The sequence below is a fragment of the Apaloderma vittatum genome, unplaced genomic scaffold (assembly GCF_000703405.1).
Source record: "Apaloderma vittatum isolate BGI_N311 unplaced genomic scaffold, ASM70340v1 scaffold9579, whole genome shotgun sequence".
Taxonomy (NCBI): domain Eukaryota; kingdom Metazoa; phylum Chordata; class Aves; order Trogoniformes; family Trogonidae; genus Apaloderma; species Apaloderma vittatum.
In genome coordinates this window covers 35,590-59,519 of record NW_009735811.1, presented here as the reverse complement: position 1 = coordinate 59,519, position 23,930 = coordinate 35,590, and the positions used below count along the sequence as shown (strand labels likewise).

General features: G+C 41.2%; 1 protein-coding gene across 7 annotated transcripts in view; it reads right to left on the bottom strand.

The window, feature by feature from the left end:
* Window positions 1-23,930, bottom strand: part of LOC104279449 (low-density lipoprotein receptor-related protein 6) — a 68,584-nt gene that overhangs the window by 10,982 nt on the left and 33,672 nt on the right. For all 7 annotated transcript variants that reach the window (XM_009876728.1, XM_009876730.1, XM_009876731.1 and 4 more), the window contains exons 6-14: window positions 21,675-21,891; window positions 20,003-20,292; window positions 17,018-17,244; window positions 14,683-14,867; window positions 12,654-12,980; window positions 8,852-9,054; window positions 6,810-7,021; window positions 6,416-6,606; window positions 1,218-1,427 (exon numbers count right to left, since the gene is read on the bottom strand). In XM_009876728.1, coding sequence (XP_009875030.1) covers window positions 1,218-1,427; window positions 6,416-6,606; window positions 6,810-7,021; window positions 8,852-9,054; window positions 12,654-12,980; window positions 14,683-14,867; window positions 17,018-17,244; window positions 20,003-20,292; window positions 21,675-21,891 — 2,062 coding nt within the window. The remainder of the gene's footprint in view (window positions 1-1,217; window positions 1,428-6,415; window positions 6,607-6,809; window positions 7,022-8,851; window positions 9,055-12,653; window positions 12,981-14,682; window positions 14,868-17,017; window positions 17,245-20,002; window positions 20,293-21,674; window positions 21,892-23,930) is intronic.

Sequence of the window (23,930 nt, the reverse complement as noted above, 5' to 3'; positions counted from 1 at the left end):
CCTTTCATTACTTCTTTTCCCTGGGAAGAGCACTACTAAAAACAACTCTGAAAAAGTTCTATTTTGTCATATTTTTTCCCTTTACATATATCAATATCATGCACATCAATACCTGTCCATGACCTGAAACACTATAAGAATCATGCCATGGGGGTCTACTGAAACAGTACACAAAGTAGTTTTCTTCTTGTGTGAGGCAGAATTAGTTCTCTGCAGCAAGAGTAGTAGCATTAGTAATACAAGAAGATGCCTTGGATCCCATACTTCATTTTCTCTATCAAAGACCATTAAAAGTAAACTTTTCTAATTTATGAATTCTGAAGGTTCCACACTGTCTCTGAAACTCAAATTAACATGCTCTAGATAAATATGTCTCTTCATTTTAATGTTTAATAAGGACAACATACTTCTCTTGGAACTCCTGACAGATTCACTGAGATTAATAGCAAACAAAACTAGTAGTAGTCTGCACCGATGCTTTAATTAAACATCCCCAGACATTTTTCTACATATGTCTCCAAGGCATGCACCACAGCCTATTAACCAGGCTTATTTCCTCCAGGATGATGGCAGCTTCACTGCTTTAACCATCCAGCTCCCATCGTTTCTAGCCCGTGTGCGTGTGGAAGATATAGTCTGTTAAACAGATAACTTTTCCAAGCACAGCTATGTTCAGCACATCGTTATTTAATACACACTTCCTTTGCTCAATGCAACATTGCTTTTCTGTCACTGACTTCCAATACAAATTGTCACGACAAGGGTTGTTCACTTCGCCTTCAAGGCAGGCCATCCACTGAAACATTTACTGCCAGCAAAAGGCCCCTAGAGCCGAGCTTGTCTAAATGGAGTAAACGCCTAACAGCAACTCACTAGCATGATCTAGAAAATCCTACACGAGGGGTAACAGGATGTTTCCATTGTGCCTACAGACACTCAGATGCCAGGTACCTATATGGGACTAGCAATAAAGTTGTTATAAGCAACAAAATGCGCTGCTGAGTTGGAGATAGATTCCCAGTCCATTGACAACTTCCTGAAAAAATAAACTTAACTGCACCCCGGCAATGTACAGACACAAAACGATACCAATTTCTGGCCCCTTCCACACCGATGCTGATCAGTGACAAGGCAAAACAGGCTCATCTCTCTGCAGCCACTCCTTGGCCCAAGCCCCAAAGGCACTGTTCACGCTTGCAGACAGGGATTGCACTTACTGTATTCCTGAATGTTGAGCTCTTTCACAGCATGGATGTCACTGAGTTGTGCAATACGAGCTTGGACCTTTGTACGTCCTTCTCGACCAGTCATATCAATCTTTTCAATCATCTGCTGTTGCCGGTCAATCCAATACAGCCAGTTTTCAAACACAGTTAGTCCCACAGGCTGCAAGATATTAGAGTCTTCTAAAACAATCCGGTTAGCACCTGAAGAAGGGAAGGAGTGGTTTAGCTCAACTCAAATGAACTGAAATACCATCACAAACATTTTCTACACTACACACACCACTATTTTCTACACCTTTTGCAATGCCAAGTAAGCCTACTATAAAAACACTAGTAATCCTAGGGCCTCTGATGTAAGACTGATGCATTTTCTAGACAGATGATCACATTTTTTTATAGCTTCGATCAAGACAACAGTTTTTGTGCTTCAAATGCATTTACTGTATTTAAGAAGCATCTAGAGTTGGGGGCTCAGCTATCATAAGCCTATCCAGTCTTTTATCGATATGATGGGAATTGGTTAATTCTTTTCATTCTACTCTCCTTTTTTTGAGAGATTAACTGCTTTGTCTCGGCATACAACAGGGAATAAGAAGATGGATTATTAGCTTGAGTTAACTAATACAAGATAAAATCCAAGTGAAGACAAGGTAGTTAGTACTTCTCAAATGAATTACGAGATTAAGGTAAACACTTGACTTCTGACTTCTTCACATTCTTTCAACTACATTATCTTCACTACGGTTTTCATGCTAAATAGGGAATGCTCCTTTCTTCCTAGCACAGGATTGCTTTCCTCAGTTCCTTTAGCAATCATCGGTAGCAGCCAAGAGACACTACACCTCTCAAGAGCATTTGTTGACTTTTATGTTAGATTACCTGACATTAAACATAGTCAAGAGCAGCTGTCACATTTCAAGGTTAACACTACACATAAACAGAAGACACTCCAGAGCTGTTTTAGTAAAGGTATCATTAATGACTGTCCAAAGACAGTGAAGACTTCCTAACTCATATGCAGAAGAAAAATACGTTATTGAAAACCTGAGAGCTCAGGACTGAGGTTTAATCCACGCTTCATTTATTTTACAGGATATGACACGATCATTAACAGGGAAATATTCAGTGAGATTTATCAGATTCTGAGCATAAAATTACTCACAAACATAAGGAATCTGCTTCAGTTTTGAAATGTTGAAACAATACCACGCAGTCTAAGCTTAGGCTACAGCTTGAAAATTTGTACATAAATCCTGGCATTTCAGATATCTGGGCTGACTGCTATGCTTATTTTTCACTTCTACTAGAGCAGACAATAGCTTTGCATATGTTCATCCACAAAACAACTTCCAATAAGTTTTCATATTTTGCCCTGTAAGAATATACCAGTACAACTGAATACCACAGAAAAAAATAAATCTACCATGTCTCCTATCATATCCACACAAGATAATGTTAAGGGACAAAAGACACATATATATTTCACGACTTTATAATTTGAGTATCCCTCTGCTATCCATTCTGCAAGAATTTTTTTGGGCTTGTTGAGAATCTAATCAACAGTATATGTCAGTGACAACGACTTACAAACAAATTCAGCTACGAAAACTGTATTTATCTCCTTTCCACTAAATGCATACAGAGCTCAGAAGTTAAGTAACCTTCCAAACATTTAGCAAGTGGTAACTTCTAAAGTAGAACACAGAAATTCAAATATTATTCCTCATCTAGACCAGGCTCTCGCCCACCACTTTGGAACAGCACCAGCAATGATCTGATTAAGGAAATATGTTGATGGATTCTGAAGGAGCCTATATGCAGACTGATGTAGAAATCAATAAACCAAGTGATGCAAGTCAAACTAAATAACTGCAACCGTCTATTAACCCCCATGAACATGACTCACTGTATAGGGAAAAGGTAAGAAACAGCAACCTGAATCTTGAGGAGAAGAAAAGCTAAGCTAGGAATACGGGAAAATGTGAAGATGACAGCATGGAATATAGTTAAAACTAAGACCTTGACCTACCCAAACGGAGTCTGTACATGGCCTGCTCTGCTATGCCCATGTCAATCAGCACGCAGCTTGCAGTATGCTCCTAAAGCTCTGAAGCTTAAAATGTTCACTCCCTTAATGTCTTAATCTCTCTTTTTCATATTTGTGACCAAGTGTAACCGACTATTTCTGACTAAACTAGACACTGAAATCCCTTCTTCCATAAACCAACAATAAAATCCAAAGTTGGCGCATCAGGGTGCTACTCCTCCTTATTGGGAATGTCAGATGAAAGGGAGATGTGATTAAGAGGAGATTTATCTCCTGGCATCAACACTCTCTTTCCAGCAATACCTTCTACAAAAAGACTTAAAACCAACCAAATAAATACAAAATTCCAGACACACCCATAGCTCATTCTCTTTCCAAACAAAAATTAGTTAATTCCAGAATCATTAGACATTTCCAAATCACATCAATTATTCTGGAATAAAAAAAGCTAATTTCCAAATAGTTTCCATGGCAGGGAATTCCAGTCATCTTTTAACAAAAAAACTCTTAATCATGTAAAGAATCTGGTTAGCTTCAATAGGATCTCCCATTTGGGCTGCAGAACCAAGTCCTAACTGCATGCCTGAAGGACAGGGAGGAAGAGAAGGACAGCATCACATGAAAGGCATTCTAGCTCTCCTTCTCTCTGTGGGTACTGGCATCTATGGAGTCGGCAGAGCAAGAGACTGTGCATGTTTTCAAGAAGCTAACGTGCAGAAAAATAACTCTGCTGGTCAAAAGAGCGTATTAATCAGCATTCCTAAGCACAGGAATGCATCTCGGCAGTTAGGAATTTATCATGGTGATTATAGCAGTCTATTTGCGATGCAAATGCCAAAAAGCAAGAGAGGTTTTGGAATGATTTTTCTTCACGTTCTTCAAAAATATCATCAGCGTTTGCTACACAATACTGCTGATCCAACAGCCACATCTTTAAGGAAAAAAAAAAAACCAAATAAAAAAAGCCCCAGAATCATTAAACTCAGACTGAATTAGAATTTAGACCCATCTCCTCTCTGGTGTCCTCACATCTGGCAGATAACAGCCAAAGAGAGAAATAAAGCACGTGTGATGTTCTGCTGCCCATTACTTTACTCATGCAGACCCAAGATCTGGGATATCCTAGAAAATACTGAGATACAGCAGAGCACATTTTCAAATTTTTTAGATTAATTTACTAACTCCAGTCATGTCCTTTGTTTTACAATGGAATCATAGAACCATCAAGGTTGGAAAGGACCTTTAAGATCATCAAGTCCAATCTACAGCCTTACACCTCCCTAACACCAAACCATCTCCTGAAGTGCCACATCCAGCCGGTTTTTAAACACAGCCAGAGATGATGACTCCACCACCTCCCTCGACAACCCATTCCACTGCTTCACCACCCTTTTGGTGAAGAACCTTTTCCTAATATCCCATCTAAACTTCCCCTAGTGCAACTTGAACCCATTCCCTCTTGTCCTGTCGCTATTTACTAGGGAGAAGAGGCCAGCACCCATCTCACTACAGCTGCCTTTCAGGGAGTTGTAGAGAGCGATAAGGTCTCCCCTCAGCCTCCTCTTCTCCAGGCTGAACAGCCCCAGCTCCCTAAGCCTCTCTTCATAAGACTCACCCTCTAGTCCCCTAATCATTCTGGTTGCCCTTCTCTGTACCTTCTCCAGCACCTCGATGTCCTTCCTGCGCTGTGGAGTCCAGACCTGCAGACAGTACTCAAGATGAGGCCTCACCAAAGTGAAGTACAGGGGCACAATCACTTCCCTGCTCCTACTGGCCACACTATTCCTAATACAGAGGATATCGCAATTCATTAGTGACCCTGAATCTTCCAGTGACACATCACGTGAATCACTGACAAAAATTACTATCTTGCTTAGCCTCAATTCCAACCATTTAGAAAAACTGAAACGTTTTCCAAAACCAAGTTATTCTAGCAACTTAATAAAAGGCTGAAGATCACAGTGGCGACAAAAGGTTTACATGCTGCTATTTTGAATGAAGGTATCATGTCATCGGTGGAAGAAATTACTAGAAACTACTGTACTCTTGTTTTCAAAATCGCTCACAGATTGCAAAGCATGTCCTTCTTTCCTTACACATAACACGCAGCTGAAGTACAAGGCCATGCACTACTCCAAGTGGGGATGGACTTGCTGCAGAGGAAGGAGAAATTCTGCCACTGCCCTCCACTTGCAGCAGCGCAAGGTGGGCAAACTTCCCCCCCCACCTAACAGAGGTGGGTACGTACATGCTCAGAACGTCCTGTCACTCTCAGCAGCAACATCCAGCCCAACTCATATCACAGCAAATTACAACCGAAGCCACGTGAGACAGCTGAGCTGATCCACCAGCTTGCTGGATCTGGCTAGTAAAGAGTAGACATCTTGGTATCAGTTCACCCAGTCTGACTGCATGATCTTCCCTCCTCTCTTGCTCCAGTTCGAGTTGCCTGCTAGACTCTTTCCTGGGCCAGTTCAGCTTTCCAAACCAAGAGAACCCTGTTCTCTACTTGTCTTTTTCTGTATATTGTTATTATTGTTTTGTTTATGTGGTTAAGCGAGTTGAATCAACTCATAGAGGAGTTCAGACAACCTTAGGGAGCAGGTAAAGAGAATTCCATAGCTGGAAGAGGGAGTTTTTTGCCTTTTGAGACCAGAGAGACACTAGATCTGCTCTATTCTTCTCACATCATTTCATCCTAAATGACAGATAAATAAGTGACCTGTACACCTGCTGCTTTAATTCTGCAGGAAAGATTTTCCCACTAATGGCAAACTTTCCTCTGATTGACAGATTACTGCACCAAAATCTATGTCTTTAAAAACAACTCTCTCTCCCTCCCCTTTCCAAAACTGCTGCAATTTTTCTGTGAGCTGACTTTGGGAAACCACAGGAAGGTCTTGCAGTGAGAAACTAAAGTAAATAGCATGTGTAGCAATTAATAATGCAAATCATAGATAGAGGCATGAGACTGTAAAGGCATGCTGGATGAATCATGCACATTCCCTTGCTGGGAATTTAGGGAACGATTAGTATCACAGTACAGACTGTTTATAGTAGGAAGGAAAAGACGACATCTTTCTCTGCATTCCCCCACACCCACACCACACAAATGAATCACTGAATTAAAGTGCTACTCTACCTGAAAGGTCACTGCTTTCAATTCTCCGCAGGTCTGAATCAGCCCAGAACAACTTGCCTAGCTGGCTGTCAATAGCTAAGGCTATGGGCTTGCTCAAACCGCTGAAAAAAAGGACCTCTCGTTCAGTTCCATCCAACGCTGCTCTCTCAATTTTAGGAGACCTATCTTGTAGGTTGGTGAAATACATGTATCTGGAATAGGAATGATTAGAGGAGAAAAAGTTTATTGGTCTTCCCATATTTTGCTGTATGACCAAAATATCTTAACAAATGTCAAAGGTTTTGTTTTCTTTTTTTTTTTTTACACTGGCAAATAGAAATAACCTGCAGCAAGAAAACATGATTCTCAAGACTTTCAGCCTGAATTTCCCCACATGACTGTTTCAGTCCCATACCCTTTCTCTGGATTCACCACAATGGCTCTGGGCCTATCATGATCTCCTTTGAGGACCACTCCCATGGGTCTCCCATCCAGGCGTGTCACATTGATCACATTAGTAGCTTCGCAGGTCCAGTAGATGTAACGGCTGTAGATGTCAATGCTCAGATCATACGGCTGCATATCTAGGTTCTGATTGGGAACCGGACTCGTCACAACAGTGAGGCTCTACAAAGGAAAGAAAAAAACCAATTCACAGAAGAGCATTTAATCTTATCTCTTGTGAGCAATTTTATTTGCTATGGATGCATCACATCAAACTACTGCTCAGGAAAACAAGGGGGCTAAAATACTATCATACAATAAGGAGGCACCCAGGAGGTCCAGTTGCCCCAGCAATACCTTTAATCAGATACAGACACTTAGTCCTGATGGCTTGGTGTAGTGGCAATCATGCTAAGTCTGAGGAGCTGCAACCAACTTAGAAATTTGACCAACAAGATCTAATTGTCTCTATGTTGAAGCTTCAGGTTCAGCTTCTGCATTTCCTTTGCTTTCTTTACAAGTTCAGCTTGGACAGACCCAAACCCAGAACACTTAGCGCTCTTCAACAGAAATGCATCACCACTAATTCCCAAAGCTGCAGCTGAATGCATGAAAACACAGGCAAAGTGAGGTCTGGCAGCACTTGAAACTCTTGCCTTATTCTTCATCATTGCTACCATCACACTTGGGGGACATAATATAAGGATGATTAACCAAAGGGAAAGCAACTCTGCCAACAGACAGAAAGGACATCAGCTACTAGCGTACAACGATTTTAGAGCATTTCTAGCTAACACCTTTCTGCTTTCTACTGGTCCAGACCTCTGGAGTTCACATGCCTTTCTTTTTTCTAGCTTATTATTTTTTTACAAAGAAACTGCATAGTCTCCCTACAGTGAAAGGTGAACCTAACTGGCATCTTTCGTGAACTTTTCAAAAAAACTGGAGGCCTTACATAATCTATTTTGAAAATTTACACTTTCGAAGTGAGCAGCCTTCACTCTCTCATCCCTAAATTAAACTTCACCAGAAATTTTGCCTAATTTTATTTGGCTTGTCACCTCTACAAAAGAGTGTGCCTACAAGTCTTACCCTTGTTTATTCTGTTGAAGCTGGCAAAAACCCGGTGCCTTTGACTAGTCTTGGGCGTTAAAATATTTAGATATCGCAAAAGTAAAACTATTGCTAAATTAAGAGTTAAGTTTGAAGTCAGGATCCAACTATCATCACACCCACCACCAGAAAACAGTCTCTTACAAACTCAACTGAATATAGCACCTCCATGCTGTTCATCTTAGCCTCCCACTCCTCCCTCATTCAAAAAAAATCAAGAAAAAAACCCCTAAACTACTTTAAAATATGAAAACGAATAAACGATAATTTCTCACAGTTCACCTCACTAAACGTGTATCACATTTTGCCTTATACAGTACTCTGCTTTTTCTGTATTCCTGTCAAATACATTTTCTCAAGCCTGCTACATCCTAACAGGCTTCAGTCTCCTCACCCAGTGCCTCGGTGGTTGATAACATCTCTTTTACTGTTCCCACCAGAACTTGGGAGGCTTCAGACACAGCCATGTGCTCAGAGTCCCACCTTCTTCATTTCAGAGTCAATGCCCTTGCACCCTGCTCCTTTGTAACTCTTCCTTCTCTCTCACACACTCAGTTTCTCCCAAGAACTTTCCCTTCTGTGCTTCACTTCTCTCAAATAGGGCTTTCCAACAACCCCTAGCCAGAAAACAGCATCAAGCAACAGTGCACGGTGCACATAATGCACCGTGAACAATGGTATCTGTAAGTTTGCTTTAGTTTTTCACGTTTTATTTCTTGCTGCACCTCCTAGATTACTTGCTGAGGGCTCCAGGAATTCCAGAAGCCACTTGTTTTCCCAAGTTAGAGGTAGTAACCTAGAGGGAGTCCATGTATCTGAATTATTCATGTACAATCATTCTTTGTTGGGCGCTGGGTGCTCCTTTCTCATCTTTCAGTAATTCCATCACCCGCAGGATACCTGGCTGCCGTCTTCCTGTGCCTTCCGGATGATGTTCTGCCGAGAATCAATCCAGTACAGCTGCTTATCCAGGGGGTCATAATCGATGGCTCGAACGTTCCTGAGACTATGGATGGGGAGTATGATATCTGGACTCTGCTGCTCATCTATCACCATGCGATTAATTGCATTCTTCTGACTGAACAACAGAAAGGTTGTAGGAGCTTGATGGGTTAAAAAAACCAAACAAAACATTAAAAGGGTGAAAGTATTACACACAGCAGTAACGTTAGGTATTTGTATGTTCAATGACAAAAACTAATATATATAACTAGACAGCACCTATTACTTCATTCCACCTCTTCCTCTACCTTTGCTAAAAAAAAAAACAAACCAAAAAACCATTAAAAAAAATTCAAAATGGAACATAAAAATCCCAACCTCTCATCAGTATGGAAAGCCTATCAAATTACCTCTTTTTACTATAAATGTCTGAATGTGGATGTGACAGGGAAAGATAATTTTGTAAGCTGCAGGACTAATGAATGTGAAGACTTCTCTCAAAATTACCTCAAAGAATGGTCAACCATGCGTCTTTAAGAACTGTCAATTTTCTTTAAAAAGTGTCTCAGGGAAATGCAACTCCACTATTTTGAAGCTGAACTTTTTGCTAGCTACAATTCTACTTGCAGAGGAAGCTGGGCAAAAGCCAGCACTGGTTCCTTATTTAGAGGCTGCAGGGAAAAAAGGTTGCCATTACAGTGGTTCAGCCTTGTTTCAACAAACCTTTTTTCTGCCTCTACCGGAATGGAACAACAACTAATTCACAGGAAAAGCAATTAGGTGTGTGCAAGGCTGCATTTTCGGAGAAAAATCTGTTCACTCTTCTCAGATTTGTGTATCTTTCTTATTAGTAGGTGGTCACCTGGGAATGCTAACCTGCAATCAGAGTAGGGGGAAAGGGAAAGAAGAGGAAACTGATGTTCAGCTCCAACTTTCCAGATGCCCAGCAAAAAACTCCTGGAAAAATGATTAATTTTTTTCTAAGAAATACCACCAAACATCAGAAAATAAGGCTTCTCCACCCCACACAGCAGTAGTTTTACTGTCTGTGTCTTACAGTAAGCGCACAAGGCATTTAATACATCATTAAAAAGAAATTATTCCTGTATTACACAACTGGGTCAGAAATCAGAGGAGGTAGTTAAAGCATTTTTTCCTCTTCACAGAGTTCTTTTCAACAACGGTCTAGCTGGAGCCACTGCTGCGCAAGACAAGAGCCAGCAGCCAGAAATGCAGTTTGCAGCCTCCCTGAAGTTTGTACAATCAATTCTCTACAGCACAAATCTGGAGAGATTAGCAGTGGGACACTGCACTCATTCAGTCCAGCATGTAAAACAGGTAAGGCAGCACCTTGGAAAAGGGAGGTAGCAAAAGTCTTTCAGAGAACATCATCACCTGGCTTTGTTATTCTAGGCATACGCTTTGAACATTTATTCTGGTTGCTAGGAAAAAAGAAAAAAAAAAAAAGGTTGGGGGGAGTTTCCTTGGTAACTAACACTCAATCTTAACGACCTATAACAATCAGGTCTAATTGCAAGATATTTTTGCTTTCTGGAAAACCTGTATTTCCCCAATAATTTAAGCTGCCCTCTGCTTAGGTCTAAACTGTAGAAGAAAGCAAACAAAAAAGCAAAGCAAAGCCTATATGAATGTGTGCAGCAAAATAATAGATTCAGAAAACATCCAAAGTCTTAGCAAGCATTTAAGAGAGTAACGGAAGGGAAAAAATGCTTAAGATAAAACAGTGCAAGTAAACATATCATCATAAGCACCTAAAATTCTCTCCAAGGTCCCCCCAAAATACACCTCCTCTGTCTGGGATTGGCTGGCTTCCACCTTTGTGCTGATGGCTCATTACAAAAAAAAGCAACAGCAGAATTTCCCCCCTTGAGTCCCCACATCTCTGTAACAGTACCAGTTTCAGAAATCCCCTTCCAGTTTTCACAGTTCTCCTTCCCAAGAGTCACGTGTTTTAACTATATTGTTCTGGCAGGCGAACGGAGTGCAAAGAACACGTCTCCCGTGTAATACTGCCTTCAAACTTCCTGACACGGGGTAGTTCTGTCGAGATACCGGATCTCATCAGAGCAGCATGTCCTTCCCATAATGAAAAGAATCACAGAATGGCCTAGGCTGGAAGGGACCTTAGAATCTATGCATGAATGAGCAGAGTAATGCAGAAAGGAAGGAACTGGCCTCTAGACAGGGCTTCAGCTAATAATAATGTTCAGAAGCACATAAGCAAAGTAAAACAGGCAAGAGAAAGTTCCAATTATAGTGGCCAAGAAAAAAAAAATGCAGAGAAGTCTGTCTCCAATTACCTGCAAATGAGGAGTTGGAAAGCTCCCAGGTCTGAATGGAGCAGAAAGAAAACTCCTAATACCTCACGAATGGCCCTGAACTGTACCACTAGGAAATGGTTCTACCTGCTCACAACATATTTCCTGTATTTTTCTCCTGCCTTTGTTTCCAAGAGCACTTTCACAAGAAAACATGACCTTCGATCATTTTGCTTCTTATCTGCTGGAAGTCAAATTTCTCCACCTACAAAAATCACAGTCATCACCGGAGAGGTGCCAGCCATGCCTCTTAACTCTCAGGAAAGCGTGAGAGTGTTAGAGCATAAGAATCCAGTGGTCACTGATTTGCCCCTTGTAATAAAAATGAAAAGAGGAGCACAGGACACATGGCGGGGTGGAAAAGCAGAGTCTTCTGAAAGGCACAATTTTCAAAAAATGCCATGAGGTGGCATTCTTGGAACAAGCTGCCCTGCTTCTGGCTTTAAAACAACACTTGGATCTCACTCCTCATGCATAATGTGGACAAGATATAATCTGTCTCTCTGTACCACGAGTCCCTTCACCCGCTGACTAATCTGAATGACACCAGTGGAAATCAGCCATCCAGTGTGGCTGCCAAAATTATGAGAGCTTCACTGGCAGCAAGTTATTGAGAGATGGATAAATTATTTGGTTAGAAGCTAATTACACACAGCCTGAGGGGCCCTGCGGTTCACATCCTGTGCAACAATAAAGAAAAATTGGGCTTGGCTGCCCCAAGATCAGAAATCTGAAATGCTGGGGAGGCCATGGAGCCAAGCCTCTCCTCACTGAGGAAGACACGTTTTTAGGGTCATGAGTGGCCCACCTCAGCATCTCATCAGCCAGCAAACGCAGCTGCTACAGAATTAAAACTTGACCACCTGAAGGCTGCACAAAGTCCAGAGTACAGACCAAACTATCGCATATCCTTTATGTCAGCCAAGATTAAAAACAAATAAGTAGATAAATAAACAAGCAAGTAAGCACTTGAGGAGGGTTTGACAGACACAAACCCAAAAGCATTGTGAGCTTTCCTGTGTACACAGAGTTAGCTAAGTCATTGAAAAGGTGACAATGACAGCCACTCATTTTACGGTGATGTGTTGCAAGACGTTTGGGTTTTTTTGTTTTCAATATCCTATCTTCTCTTAGAAGTCAGTAGGATTTTAGTACTAGAAAACTACATTTAAAAAGACCTATTTTCATTGCCATCTTTATCCAGTCATTTATCCTGCTTCTTATGGAGGAGGGGAGGCAAAGGAACCCACATTTTTTCAAATACACATTCAGTATTAAAAAGAGAAACTAGCTTTAACTTGGCCTGTCAGCAAACAAGCTTCACCATCTCACACCGAACTCCTCCTTCCTCTAAGGACAATGTTTGCATCTCCTACTAAACAAATCCGCTTCTCTGGTTTTTCGCATCAATCATGGCTTACCGCTACAAGTCCTGTTGTCAGCGTTCAAGGAATAGTGAGCTGGGCAGCCACAGACAAAACCCCCAACAGGTACTGCCAAGCACAGGTGAGAGCAGTGGCCATTGCTAGAGGCACACTCGTTCCAGCCTGCCTGCCTGGAGGAATGGAAGACCAAGATGTCCATAACGTAATCCAAATGCCCCTGGATGATAGTGCGGTTCTGGCCACTGGTTTTGTTGGCTCGTTCAATGCTACGCCGGCTCCAGTCTGTCCAGTAAATGTAATCCTGATACTGAGTCAAGCCAAACGGGTGAGGCAAGTCATCAGCTATAATCTCACGGTCAAGGCCTGTTTCCAAAACGGAAGGGAGAGAAAAAGCAGAATTATACAGGGAAAAACGATGTGCTGTTTAATATTGTTGGACACGTGCCCTGCACAGAGAGGTTAACACACCATTACTTTAAGGTTACTATTTTATTATTACAAAAGTAAATTATAATGTATAATACTCAGAAGACAATCTTGAAGTCCCAGAGCCTAGCACAGAAATGTGATAACACTGCCTGTGATTCACAGAAGACAATGTATTTTACTACAGAAAAAAAATCACAGTTTAGAAAATTATGAAGGTTCTTAGAAAGACTGTCCTTTCCCTCCTTCCCCAAAACAAACAGGTTCCCTCAGAAGGAGAAAAAGGCTCCTGATGCCGTGTTCCCAGTTCAGCATCTCAGGCACCACACCCACTGTTTACAGCTGAAGAATTGTTACGAGCTTAATAAAAACCTACACTGTATTGTGAGAAATATTAAATGCACAAGGTTAAACTAACTTGTCTTTGGAATGTTGTGAGAGGAAGAGCTGAAAGGGGGAGAGGTAGAAACTCAAGGGAGGAAGCAGTTAAGTGTGTACACCATGGAAACACTAAGAGATCTTAAGAAGCAGGGCATGGCAGAGGAAAATGATTTCCACCCCTTCATTACCATGCTGTCTAGTCACAGTAAGTGAGTGGGAGATTATGAAGCAAGAAGCCATTCCCTCTGCCCAGAGAAGCTGAGGCCATACAGCCCTGCACTCTGCCATCCCCAGCCACAGGGAAGTTGAAATTCTAATGCTATGTCCAGCTCCACTGTGTACGGTGGAACACTGAGCCAGCCTCAACAACATGTCAAAATACACCAGAAGCTGAAGAAAGGCTTTTATATTACATGTAATTCCTATAATGTACTTTTCCTGTTTTCACCTTTTCTAGCTTTGTTCCACTGTTGCAAATGTATTGTTTAAAGCAGACTAACTCCTTTAGCCTTAAATATAGGCTAGTGATAATGCTAATCTGAATAAGTGTGCAATACAACAAGGCAGTCCACTCCTGTGAGTTCCAAGGACTTAAAAAAAAAAAGACACTGTGCAAATCTGAGAGGGGTTGGGCCCTCAGGACACTGCAAGAATAAAATATTCCACTCCAATTTTTAGCTGTAATGAACAGTTTATAAAACAATCACACAGACTCCAGTGTGAGACAGAGCCCCCCTGGTGACCAGCACTTGCCAGGAAAAGCTCCTTAGTGTGGGGGGAAAAAAAAGCCTGAACCCTGAGGATACCAACAAAGATTAAAGCCCAAAAATGTATTAAATCACATTGTGAAAAATGTCCAATAAGTTGTTATTATCTTGGCTCTCCTTTTACCTTTCTACAGATGATGAAGTGTTCGTTATGTATTTGCCAGTGCTCTTCAGAGCAGCAAAACAAGACTCTCCAAAACACTGAAAGTTGACAGCTTTGTCCTACATATAGCTGAAAACATGTACAGCTTGTATAATTTTACCTTTGAGCGGCTATACGAGCTACAAGAAAATCGAGGCCTTGCTAAATGCTGTGTTGCATAAACATCAATTATAGAAGCAGATGTTAAAGACGTGTGAGCTTGGAAAAAAAAATATCTATTTTTATCTTCAGATGTGTATCTTTGCATTATTTAAGCAATAATTTGCCATAGGGAACTGTGAAAAAGCAGCATCACCCCCACGACTCTGCCCAGGGCTCTGGGGCTCACCTAGCATGTTGGACGATTCTATCAGGTTGGTATCAAGGTCGGTCCAGTACAGTCGTCTTTTAGCGTAGTCAATAGTTAGGCCATTAGCACGTCCCACGTTTGGTACCAAAGTAGTCCGCTCACTGCCATCCATAGCAGCTCTATCAATCTTGGGCTTACCACCCCACTCAGTCCAGTACATAAACCTGATTAAAAGGACAAAAGCAAAAAGAATAATCACATGCAGCCCAAAGGAGAGCTCAACAAATATCCTTAGAAAGAATAAGAAAAAAAAAAAAAGAGCTGTAAGTTCGAGCATTTATTAAGCCCCACTATACTAAATGTTTTTTCAAAAGACAAGAAGCTGAGTCAGTTTTTCTCAAAATGCTGGATTTCCACTACCAAGTTCCATATGAATGCACTTCAGTCTTAACTAATCCATGCTCATCAGTTAGAGGTAAACAGTTGGTGTGGGCACTTTCTTTTACACTTGGTTATTTAGCAAGATATTTGCCACGGCACTTGGCTTCTGTTTCTATCCAGTTGTCCATCGAATGAATGAATACAAAAAAGTAGGTTATGCAGGGTACTTTTGTTAACAGGTTCCACTGCTCATCTCTGCACAACTAAGTCAATCAGCCATGCATGTAACAGTGTGTTCCATTTCAGCCAAGGACAGAATAACACAAAACCATATGGCATTTCCACTGGAGCAAAAGTACAAACTACTACACAAACTACTTACACTTCTGCCTCATGTGGCAGAAGCACCAACTTGTAGACGTTTACATTTTTCTTTAGGCACTGGACAGTAGAGAGGCTTGTATATTTGACATCTGGTTTCCAGTTAGTCACTTCTTCCAAAACATAAAGCCAATACCATTTTAAAAACAAGTGAGACACAGCTAGTCAAAGTTTATACCTCTCTGCTTTAATACCTCTAAGTAACAAACACCCGTGAAATGCTTTTAATTTCAACCAATCACACCATAGGAAAGGTCGCTTCAGAAACTGATGATCAAAGGGGAGCTATTCTTTACACATTACTTGCAAGTTTTTCTTAAAAATTTTGCATTTTGTACATAAATTTTGCAAATTTTACACGGCGTGGACCTAAGCATTAGAATTACCCCCACGACAGCAATGCCACAAAAACTCCTATATAAAGTACAATGACATAGCTCAGCTACAAGACAAAAAGAAAAACAGGTATTTGGACTCAAAACTGGTCTGTGGTAAAGAGACAAAGCACTGAACTGTAAAAATTCTTGGGGAAAAAAATCCTATTCTTAGTGTAAAACTAGAATAATCCGCAGCAACCTTTTGTTATAACTCAGTAACTGGATCTAACCATCTGGTCTTGGACACCCTCTGAGGTACTTCTCCAGGTCACCTCTGGCACATCAGGTCTGAACCCCACCTACGTGTCCCACCAGGGCCAGCACAGAACTCTGCCTGACTAAATGCTGGGACAGTCGCCACCACCTTTTTGAAATGAAGCAGGAGGAACATGCTGCAGGTTCTCTCCGTCAGCTCTTGCAGTGTCACTCAAAACCACGAAAATTTGATAACACTTGAAAATTAGGTTCCCTTGTTTGTAAAAATAAGAGTAACACTATGTTGGGATAATCTCAGAAAGGTTTTGCAGTAATTAGTTAACGTCAAATGAGCATTTCATGGTAGAAGAGCTACTTCAGAAGTTAAATAGTTTTGCCTTGCTTTGCACCACTCCGTCCTCCCTCCTCCTGCTTATTGCCCTACTTTTACTATTACATTTGAATCCAACTGAGAAGTTTTTTCTCAGAAAATCTTTCATTTTGGGGATAGGTAGGTATAATTGTTTCCACTCATTCTCTGTCCTTGCTTCCCTCTTCCATACCAACTAAAAAGGTTCCCTTATCTGAAGAAACACCTTCCTTATTCTCAGACAGTAAGATTCACTCCCCCACTCTCAAGTTAAATCATTTAATACCTTTATTGGACCCTAACTTGTGACAAAAAGGAACCTCATTTTTAAAAGGACAAATATTTTCTTTTCAATGCTACAGTCCTTTTCTAATTAATGAATTCCATAAAGCTAAAACTACTTTGATTCTGTGATTAATTAAAAAAACCCAAATATAAATCCCTTTTTAATGAGTTGCTCTGATTTTTTTTTTTTTTGTAGTATTCTTAATGATTATTCAGGACATTAAGAGCATATTTCTCTAGCCCTCATACTCTAAATTACCAGGTTGTATTCCCTAGCTTAATTCTCTCAGGATTTACATGCAGCGCCTAACTAACATGCCCTAGAGGAAGCATTACAATGTTGTTTTTCACCGTTAATAAACGTAAAATTAAATCAGCAAGTTACCCCTCAGCAGGGTCCAATGCCAATGCCCGGGGACTGTCGAGATCTTTCCACACCAGCACTTGGCGATGCTGGCCATCCAGTTTTGACACTTCTATACGATTTGTTCCAGTATCAGCCCAGTACAAGTTCTTGCCCAGCCAATCTACAGCCATGCCTTCTGGGTAATCCAAGCCAAACTCCACAACGTGTTCCAGGGCGCTGCCATTCATAAACGCTCTGCTGATGGTCTGCAGGGATACAAAGATACACAGGCAAATTAGAAATTTTACCAGTTTGTCATTGGGCTGGTTGTTTTCTTTGTTGCATTTTAAACACTTTCAGATTTTAGGCATCTCAAAGGAAAGAGGATCTTACAATATGCTACTTATTCGCGAGGCAAACAATGCTGCTATTCAGAAGTAATTATTTACTGTGCTCTGTGAATGTATTCTGTGTCAATTACAATAGCGTTTCACTGGGGAAATAAATGGGATAACTAGTCTGGCTCAATTAAGCAGTCTACATGTCAAAGTGACCTTAATAACTCAGTGCCAACTTCGAGGGGGAAATATTTGGGCTCTCCCAGGACTATACAAAAGCACTGATATTAGAGCATGGAACACTATTTAAAGGAGTCTAATAAAAAAGTTCAGGACAGAACAGCAAATAGAAGAAAACGACCTAATGACTGATTACTCAAGTATTGAAAGTGCTTCAATATTGATGTCTTAATTTAATTTCACTAAGCATAATTTCTTCTTGGTCTTTTATTCAAAAGACTTATTTCAGTGCTTGCCATTGTGAGTCAGCCTGTGACAGCAGATGCAGGCAGATACATTTCAGTAATATATCAGAGTTTAGGCATTCCCTCATTTGCTACGACCACATACAAGCCTGAAAGTAAAACAATAATATTAGGATGGTACTAAATTCTTTTTGGCAAACATGGGCTCCCTTTCTGTGTCCTTAATATTCCCCTCTGTGCATACACTCATGCATAAAGATTGATTTTTTTCTTTCCTTTCCAGTTTGGATGTTACTTGCTATTATGCCAATTTGTGACAGTACACAGTAGGGAAGTTTGTATCTCAGTCTTCATTTGTATCATCCTTAAAAATTGATCAGTTCATTGCTTTATTTTTTTCATTTCAAACAGAGCTCATATGAATACCATACCTAAAGAGTTCAGCCAAGTCACCTCTCAAACTCACTTAAACTCTGTGTTTATAACTTTTGTGATTCTTCAGTTGCAAATGCTCAAGAGTTATTGTTGGCACAGGTCCTAACCCAATTGCAAAAACTTTCTTTTATTAAAACCTAATTTTTGGTGCTCACAATTTCTGACTCCATCTACAACCCATGAAAAACAAAGGGAATAACTATACTCACTGATAACAGAGAGAACAGCCAGACACCAGTCAGATATCTGTCACTCGATTAACCACCACATTTAAACACCTGCCCTCAACCTTTTCCAATTTAGACCCTCGACCTGTTTCACAAAGTCTGTGATTGATAATATCTCACATGCAGTAGCTATATAAGTTAATGAATAGGTAAGATTTTCACTTCTTGACCCAAGACAAGGCTTCCCCCTGTTAAATATATTTGGCAAAATAGCTGTGATTCTTGAAACCTCCTGCCATATGGCATTCTTCTCAGCTTTCTGCCAAAACTTTAATTTTTGCAAGCTTATCCGTTATGAGAAAATGTATACATTATGTTTAAATGATCTGGCGGGTTGACTCCGGCTGGAGGCCAGATGCCCACCAAAGCTGCTCTATCACTCCCCCTCCTCAGCTGGACAGGGGAGAGAAAGTATAATGAAAGGCTTGTGCATCGAGATAAGGGCAGGGGGAGATCATTCACCACTTACTGTCACGGGCGAAACAGACTGAACTTGGAGAAATTAATTTCATTTATTACCAATCAAAACATACTAGGATAATGAGAAATAAAACAATCTTAAAATACATTCCTCCCAATCCCTCCCTTCTTCCCAGGTCAACTTCACTCCTGGTTTTCCCTACTGCCTCCCCTCCAACAGCACAGGGAGACAGGGAATGGGGGAATGGGGGTTGTGGTCAATTCATCATACGTTGTCTTTCCCACTCCCTCCTCCTCATTAGTGGGAGGACTCCTCACATTCTTCCCCTGCTCCAGCATGGGGTCATTCCCACAGGAGGCGGTCCTCCACAAAATTCTCCAATGTGAGTCCTTCCCACAGGCTGCAGTTGTTCACAAACTGCTTCAGCATGGGTCCCTTCCATGGGGTGCAGTCCTTCAGCAACAGACTGCTCCAGTGTGGGTTCCCCACAGGGCCACAAGTCCTGCCAGCAAACCTGCTTCAGCGTGTGTTCCTCTCTCTCCATGGGTCCACAGGTCCTGCCAGGACTCTGCTCCAGAGAGTGCTTCTCACAGGGTCCCAGCCTCCTTAAGCCATCCACCTGCTCAAGTGTGGGGTCCTCCACAGGCTCCAGGTGGACATCTGCTCCACTGTTAACCTCCATGGGCTGCAGAGGGACAGCCCACCTTATCATGGTCCTTCACCACAGGCTGCAGGGGAATCTCTGCTCCAGTACCTGGAACACCTCCTCCCTCTCTTTCCTCACTGACCTTGGTGTCTGCAGGGCTGCTCCTCTCAGATATTCTTACTCCTCTTTCCAGCTGCAATTACTGCTGTGCAGCAACATTTTCCCCTTAAATATGTTACCACAAAGGTGCTACCGCTGCTGCTGATCGGATCAGCCTTGGGAAGCAGTGGAGCCAGCTCGCACTGGCTCTGTCAGACGTGGGCAAAGCTACTAGCAGCTTCTCACAGTAGCCACCCTGGTAGCACCCGCACTACCAAAATTTTGCCATGCAAACCCAATGCAAACGATTTATAGGAGAGAACGTATGCCATTCTTAGTTAAAACAAGCTCTTTTACCTACCCATTGAATCTTGCAAATCGCATCTCAAGAACCTTTTAACAACTGAATAGCCAATATGGAGTAAAACTCTACCTTCAGTGAAATGTCAGTCCAGTAAATCCGATTATCTGTCACATCAAAATCCAGAGCAGAAGCTTCCTTGACTCCAGTGAGTGGAATAGCAACATTGTTGTTGTTCGTTTCTAAGGAGATTCGTCTGATATCTGCTCTCCGAGAAAACAGCAGGAAAGCTTCTGGGACGATGCAGGTCTTCATATCGTTGATGAGCTCCAAGCCTATGGGACAAGCGCAGCGAAGGCCTTGTGGTCTGTACAGACAGAGGTGGCTGCAGCCACCGTTATCCTCTGCACAGGGGTTTGTACCTAAGCATGCGACAAAAAAGCAAAAGAAATCATTGCAAACCAACTTCAGCTGGAAGACAAAGACAGTTCTCACATGCATCAACAATATTATGAGTCTTTCAAGAAATACTTACAGTTTTTCACCTTTTGTTCCCTGAATGAATTAATTTTTCTTTCCTGTAATCTTTCAGACAGAAGTCACTCTACTTAGCTGCAAAGCCAGTGCTTGTTTTCCTGAACCCACTAAACAAACCCAGCATTAGCGGAAGGGATCTGGACGCCCAACTGCTACTGATGTTCCCAGTTCACAGCACAAGCTCTGAATGGACGGCAAGTATGTAAGTAAGCAAGTGTATGTTCTGCTGCCTTTTACAGCGCACCGGTGCAGTTACATATCCCAACTGTGTTCCTAGAGGTGAAAAATATGCAGTTCTATTTTCGTGTCCATTAAATGATCTCTTCTCTCCAGGATGCTAGTAAAGCAGCTCTTTGCAATACTAACTTGTGTACCTGCTCACGCTGGAAATCCACCTAAGAGAGGCCCAACACTACCAAGCTCAGCTGGCCAAACAAGTTGGAAAGAAAGCTGCATTTAAAGCACACATACCTTATGACATCATGTTAATGTGGTAGCAGCAATGTAAAGATACACCTCGACTACATTTGACTAATTCCCTGGGGTACAATCCAGATATGGCAGAAAGAAGCTGCAAGCCCCACCCAAATGGCAGAAAGAAGCTGCAAGCCCCATCCAAATAGCAGGACATTTGGGGAATGCAATGAATTTTGTGATGCTTCAGTTACACTGTTACAAGAGTTTGGATAGCGATCAATAGCCAATTTAAAGCTAGATTTTGGTCTTTTACCTCAGGCACTAAAGGCCAAAAAGTATTTCTAGTTGTTTTTAAAGATGATTTTGCAGTGTTAATGTGAAAAACAATGAACAGACTCAAACTGGTTCATTCTTAGCTTTCACACACTGGGAGCACATGTTCAGACTGCAAGATGAAAAAAGCTGCTACAGCTGCAGTTTCATAAACAGCTGGGCTAATCTAATAGCTGGCTGTTACAAAGAGAAGTTCTCATTCCCTGTGATCCTTCTTCTCCCCTTACTGGATCCAGGGTTGTTCAGACTTACGAGCTGCTCCCATTCGCCAAGAAGCAGAGTTACCCATTATGAGGGGTGAATGGCTGTTTTCCAACTTGATAATCTTCCAAGTTAGAGAACTGAAGCACCTCACAAAAGACCTACCCCACCCATTCCAACTGCAGCCTGCAGTTATCACGCAATAGAACCGCATTCTACCCATTTCTAAAAGTCTGACCTGGTATAAAGTACTACCTGCAGGAGGTCACTGCCGAAATTTTTTCCTTTTACTTGCCCAGGTAGCAGTCTCACTCACCAATTATCTGGTGGACGTTTGTAGCTTTCAGGCCCATTAGATCAGGCAGCTGATCTATGATAATCTCCCTTTCTGCTGTGCGCTTATGCACACGCTCGATACTGCGTCTTTGCCAGTCTGTCCAATAAACGTAGTCTCCCAACAATGTGAATCCAAAGATATGAGGCAGCTTGTCCTCCACCAAAACTCTTCTCCCAGTCCCATCAGCATTCATGACCTATGGATATACACAAACACAAACTTATTACGCGTATGGAATAATTCTGTCACTATTTCTCAGAGATTAATTAACTAGCTGCTCCACACTTCAAATTAAAAAATAAACTCCGAGCCATTAAAATGCTCTCAGTGTTACACAGCAGTCAAACAACTCCCTGTATATGAACAGGTACTTACTCTAAAGGCCACTGAGGATCACACATATACAAAGCTAATCTCAAAATTAGAGCATAATGTGAAGTTACCATACAACATTCCATTTCCTTTAGAAACTCCCTGTTAGACATTGTCTCTCTCTCTCTCATTTCTGACTTGAGTCTCTTGGTTTAGTTTTAAATGGCAAATTAAGACAGCTTACAATGTCAAGGAGTCCCGGCTCAGCATCTTGTGGTCCACAGTCCCTCCCAAGTGAGCTTAGCCCAGGTTACAGATAGCACTAAGAGGAGGCCCCACATAAATTCATGGAGGCAAATAGTCACGAAGCTCTACAGAACACATTTATATTCTCAGGTCTGAATAAAGAACCAGCTTTACATTCTTCACAATTAAGTTCAGTATTTTTTGTACTAGAAGGAACAGTAATAGTCTGTAAATAATTGCATGCCTTTGATCAAGACACTTGAATTTACTGTGTCATTTTTCTCTACTGCTGAAAAGAAGTAATACCTAACTTCCTCAAAGAGGCACTGAAAGGATTAATTAAACATACGTATGCATGTTCAAGTGATCAAGTATCTTATGAATGCCAAGTATTATTATAAAAAGTACCATACTGGCAGCAATGACGAGTCCTGTGTTTTAAGAGAAGCTTCAAAATGATTTGGCACTGCAATTTATATCTCCCCTTGTTTCAAATTTACAATTTATATTTACAGCACGTTTACTACCCTTCCAAAAAAAAAAAAAAAAAAAAAGGAAAAAAATTCCATCCTTAGTGTAAAAACTTCCCAGAATGATGTGATTCAAGGTAGCATACTAATCCCTGATACGTTAAAACATCCTCCCCACAGAATCACAGAATTGTTGAGGCTGGAAAAGACCTCTGAGATCATCAAGTCCACTACCCAAGGATGTTCCAAATTAAGGACTCGAAAAAGAATGACCTACTAAATCACGGCTTTCAAACCCCTCTCACTTGCCTTGTGGAATTAAGATAGCCATAGACAAGTCCACATGAATTCCCATTCTTCTCCTGGCTCAAACCCACAGACTTGTGTAATAACAACCTTCAGGATCAATTGGTTTAGTAACTCTGGCTAGATGGATGATTTTTTGTGGTAAGAAGAATTTCCTAGCTCTCAAGAAATAAGAAAGCTTGTTTGGAGCAACTCCCACCTCTTGCCTACCCAAGCACAGATGGGAAGGGAGGAAAATAATTGAGAAACAGAACAGAAAGCCATACCTTTCTCAGTGTACAGTATAATGCGTACGTAATAAAGTATTGTTAAGTTCACTAAAAAAGTGGAAGAAAATGCTATAATGTTCACAATTTATCCTTAAGACTATTACCTGTCATAAAATTCCCAACATTACGGCACTTACTGTCAGTACGTTAGAACTGGAATTGCATCTTTATGTGCACATTTCCTACAGAAAAATGAAAGGGGCACTGCATACTTGCTGGCTTGTAGGAATAAGCTCCATAGTTACTTTATTTTAAAAAGCTCATAATTACTCTGTAGAACTGGCTTACCAAAAAATCATCAGTCTAGTAGCATATATAGCATGCTTCTACAAATGCACATGCATCACAAGAATAAGATCACTTAGTGAAATGCTCCTTTTTCCCTGCATTCTCACTAAGATCCTTTAGAAAGTCAAGCGCAGTACTTGCGGCTTCACTTTGCGTTCAGGTGCATTCACCATCCTAAAGCTGGAACTTATGTCTGTTACACTGATAACCAAATCCAAACGTAGCCGTTCTTATCACAGGTTGTTTAGCTGGGCGCAGAGCCCAGCAGAAGTGCCTGATTTCTGGACTTTCTTTTAAAAACAAGCTCTGCTATTCCATTTACTCCACTTCAGAAAATGTCAATC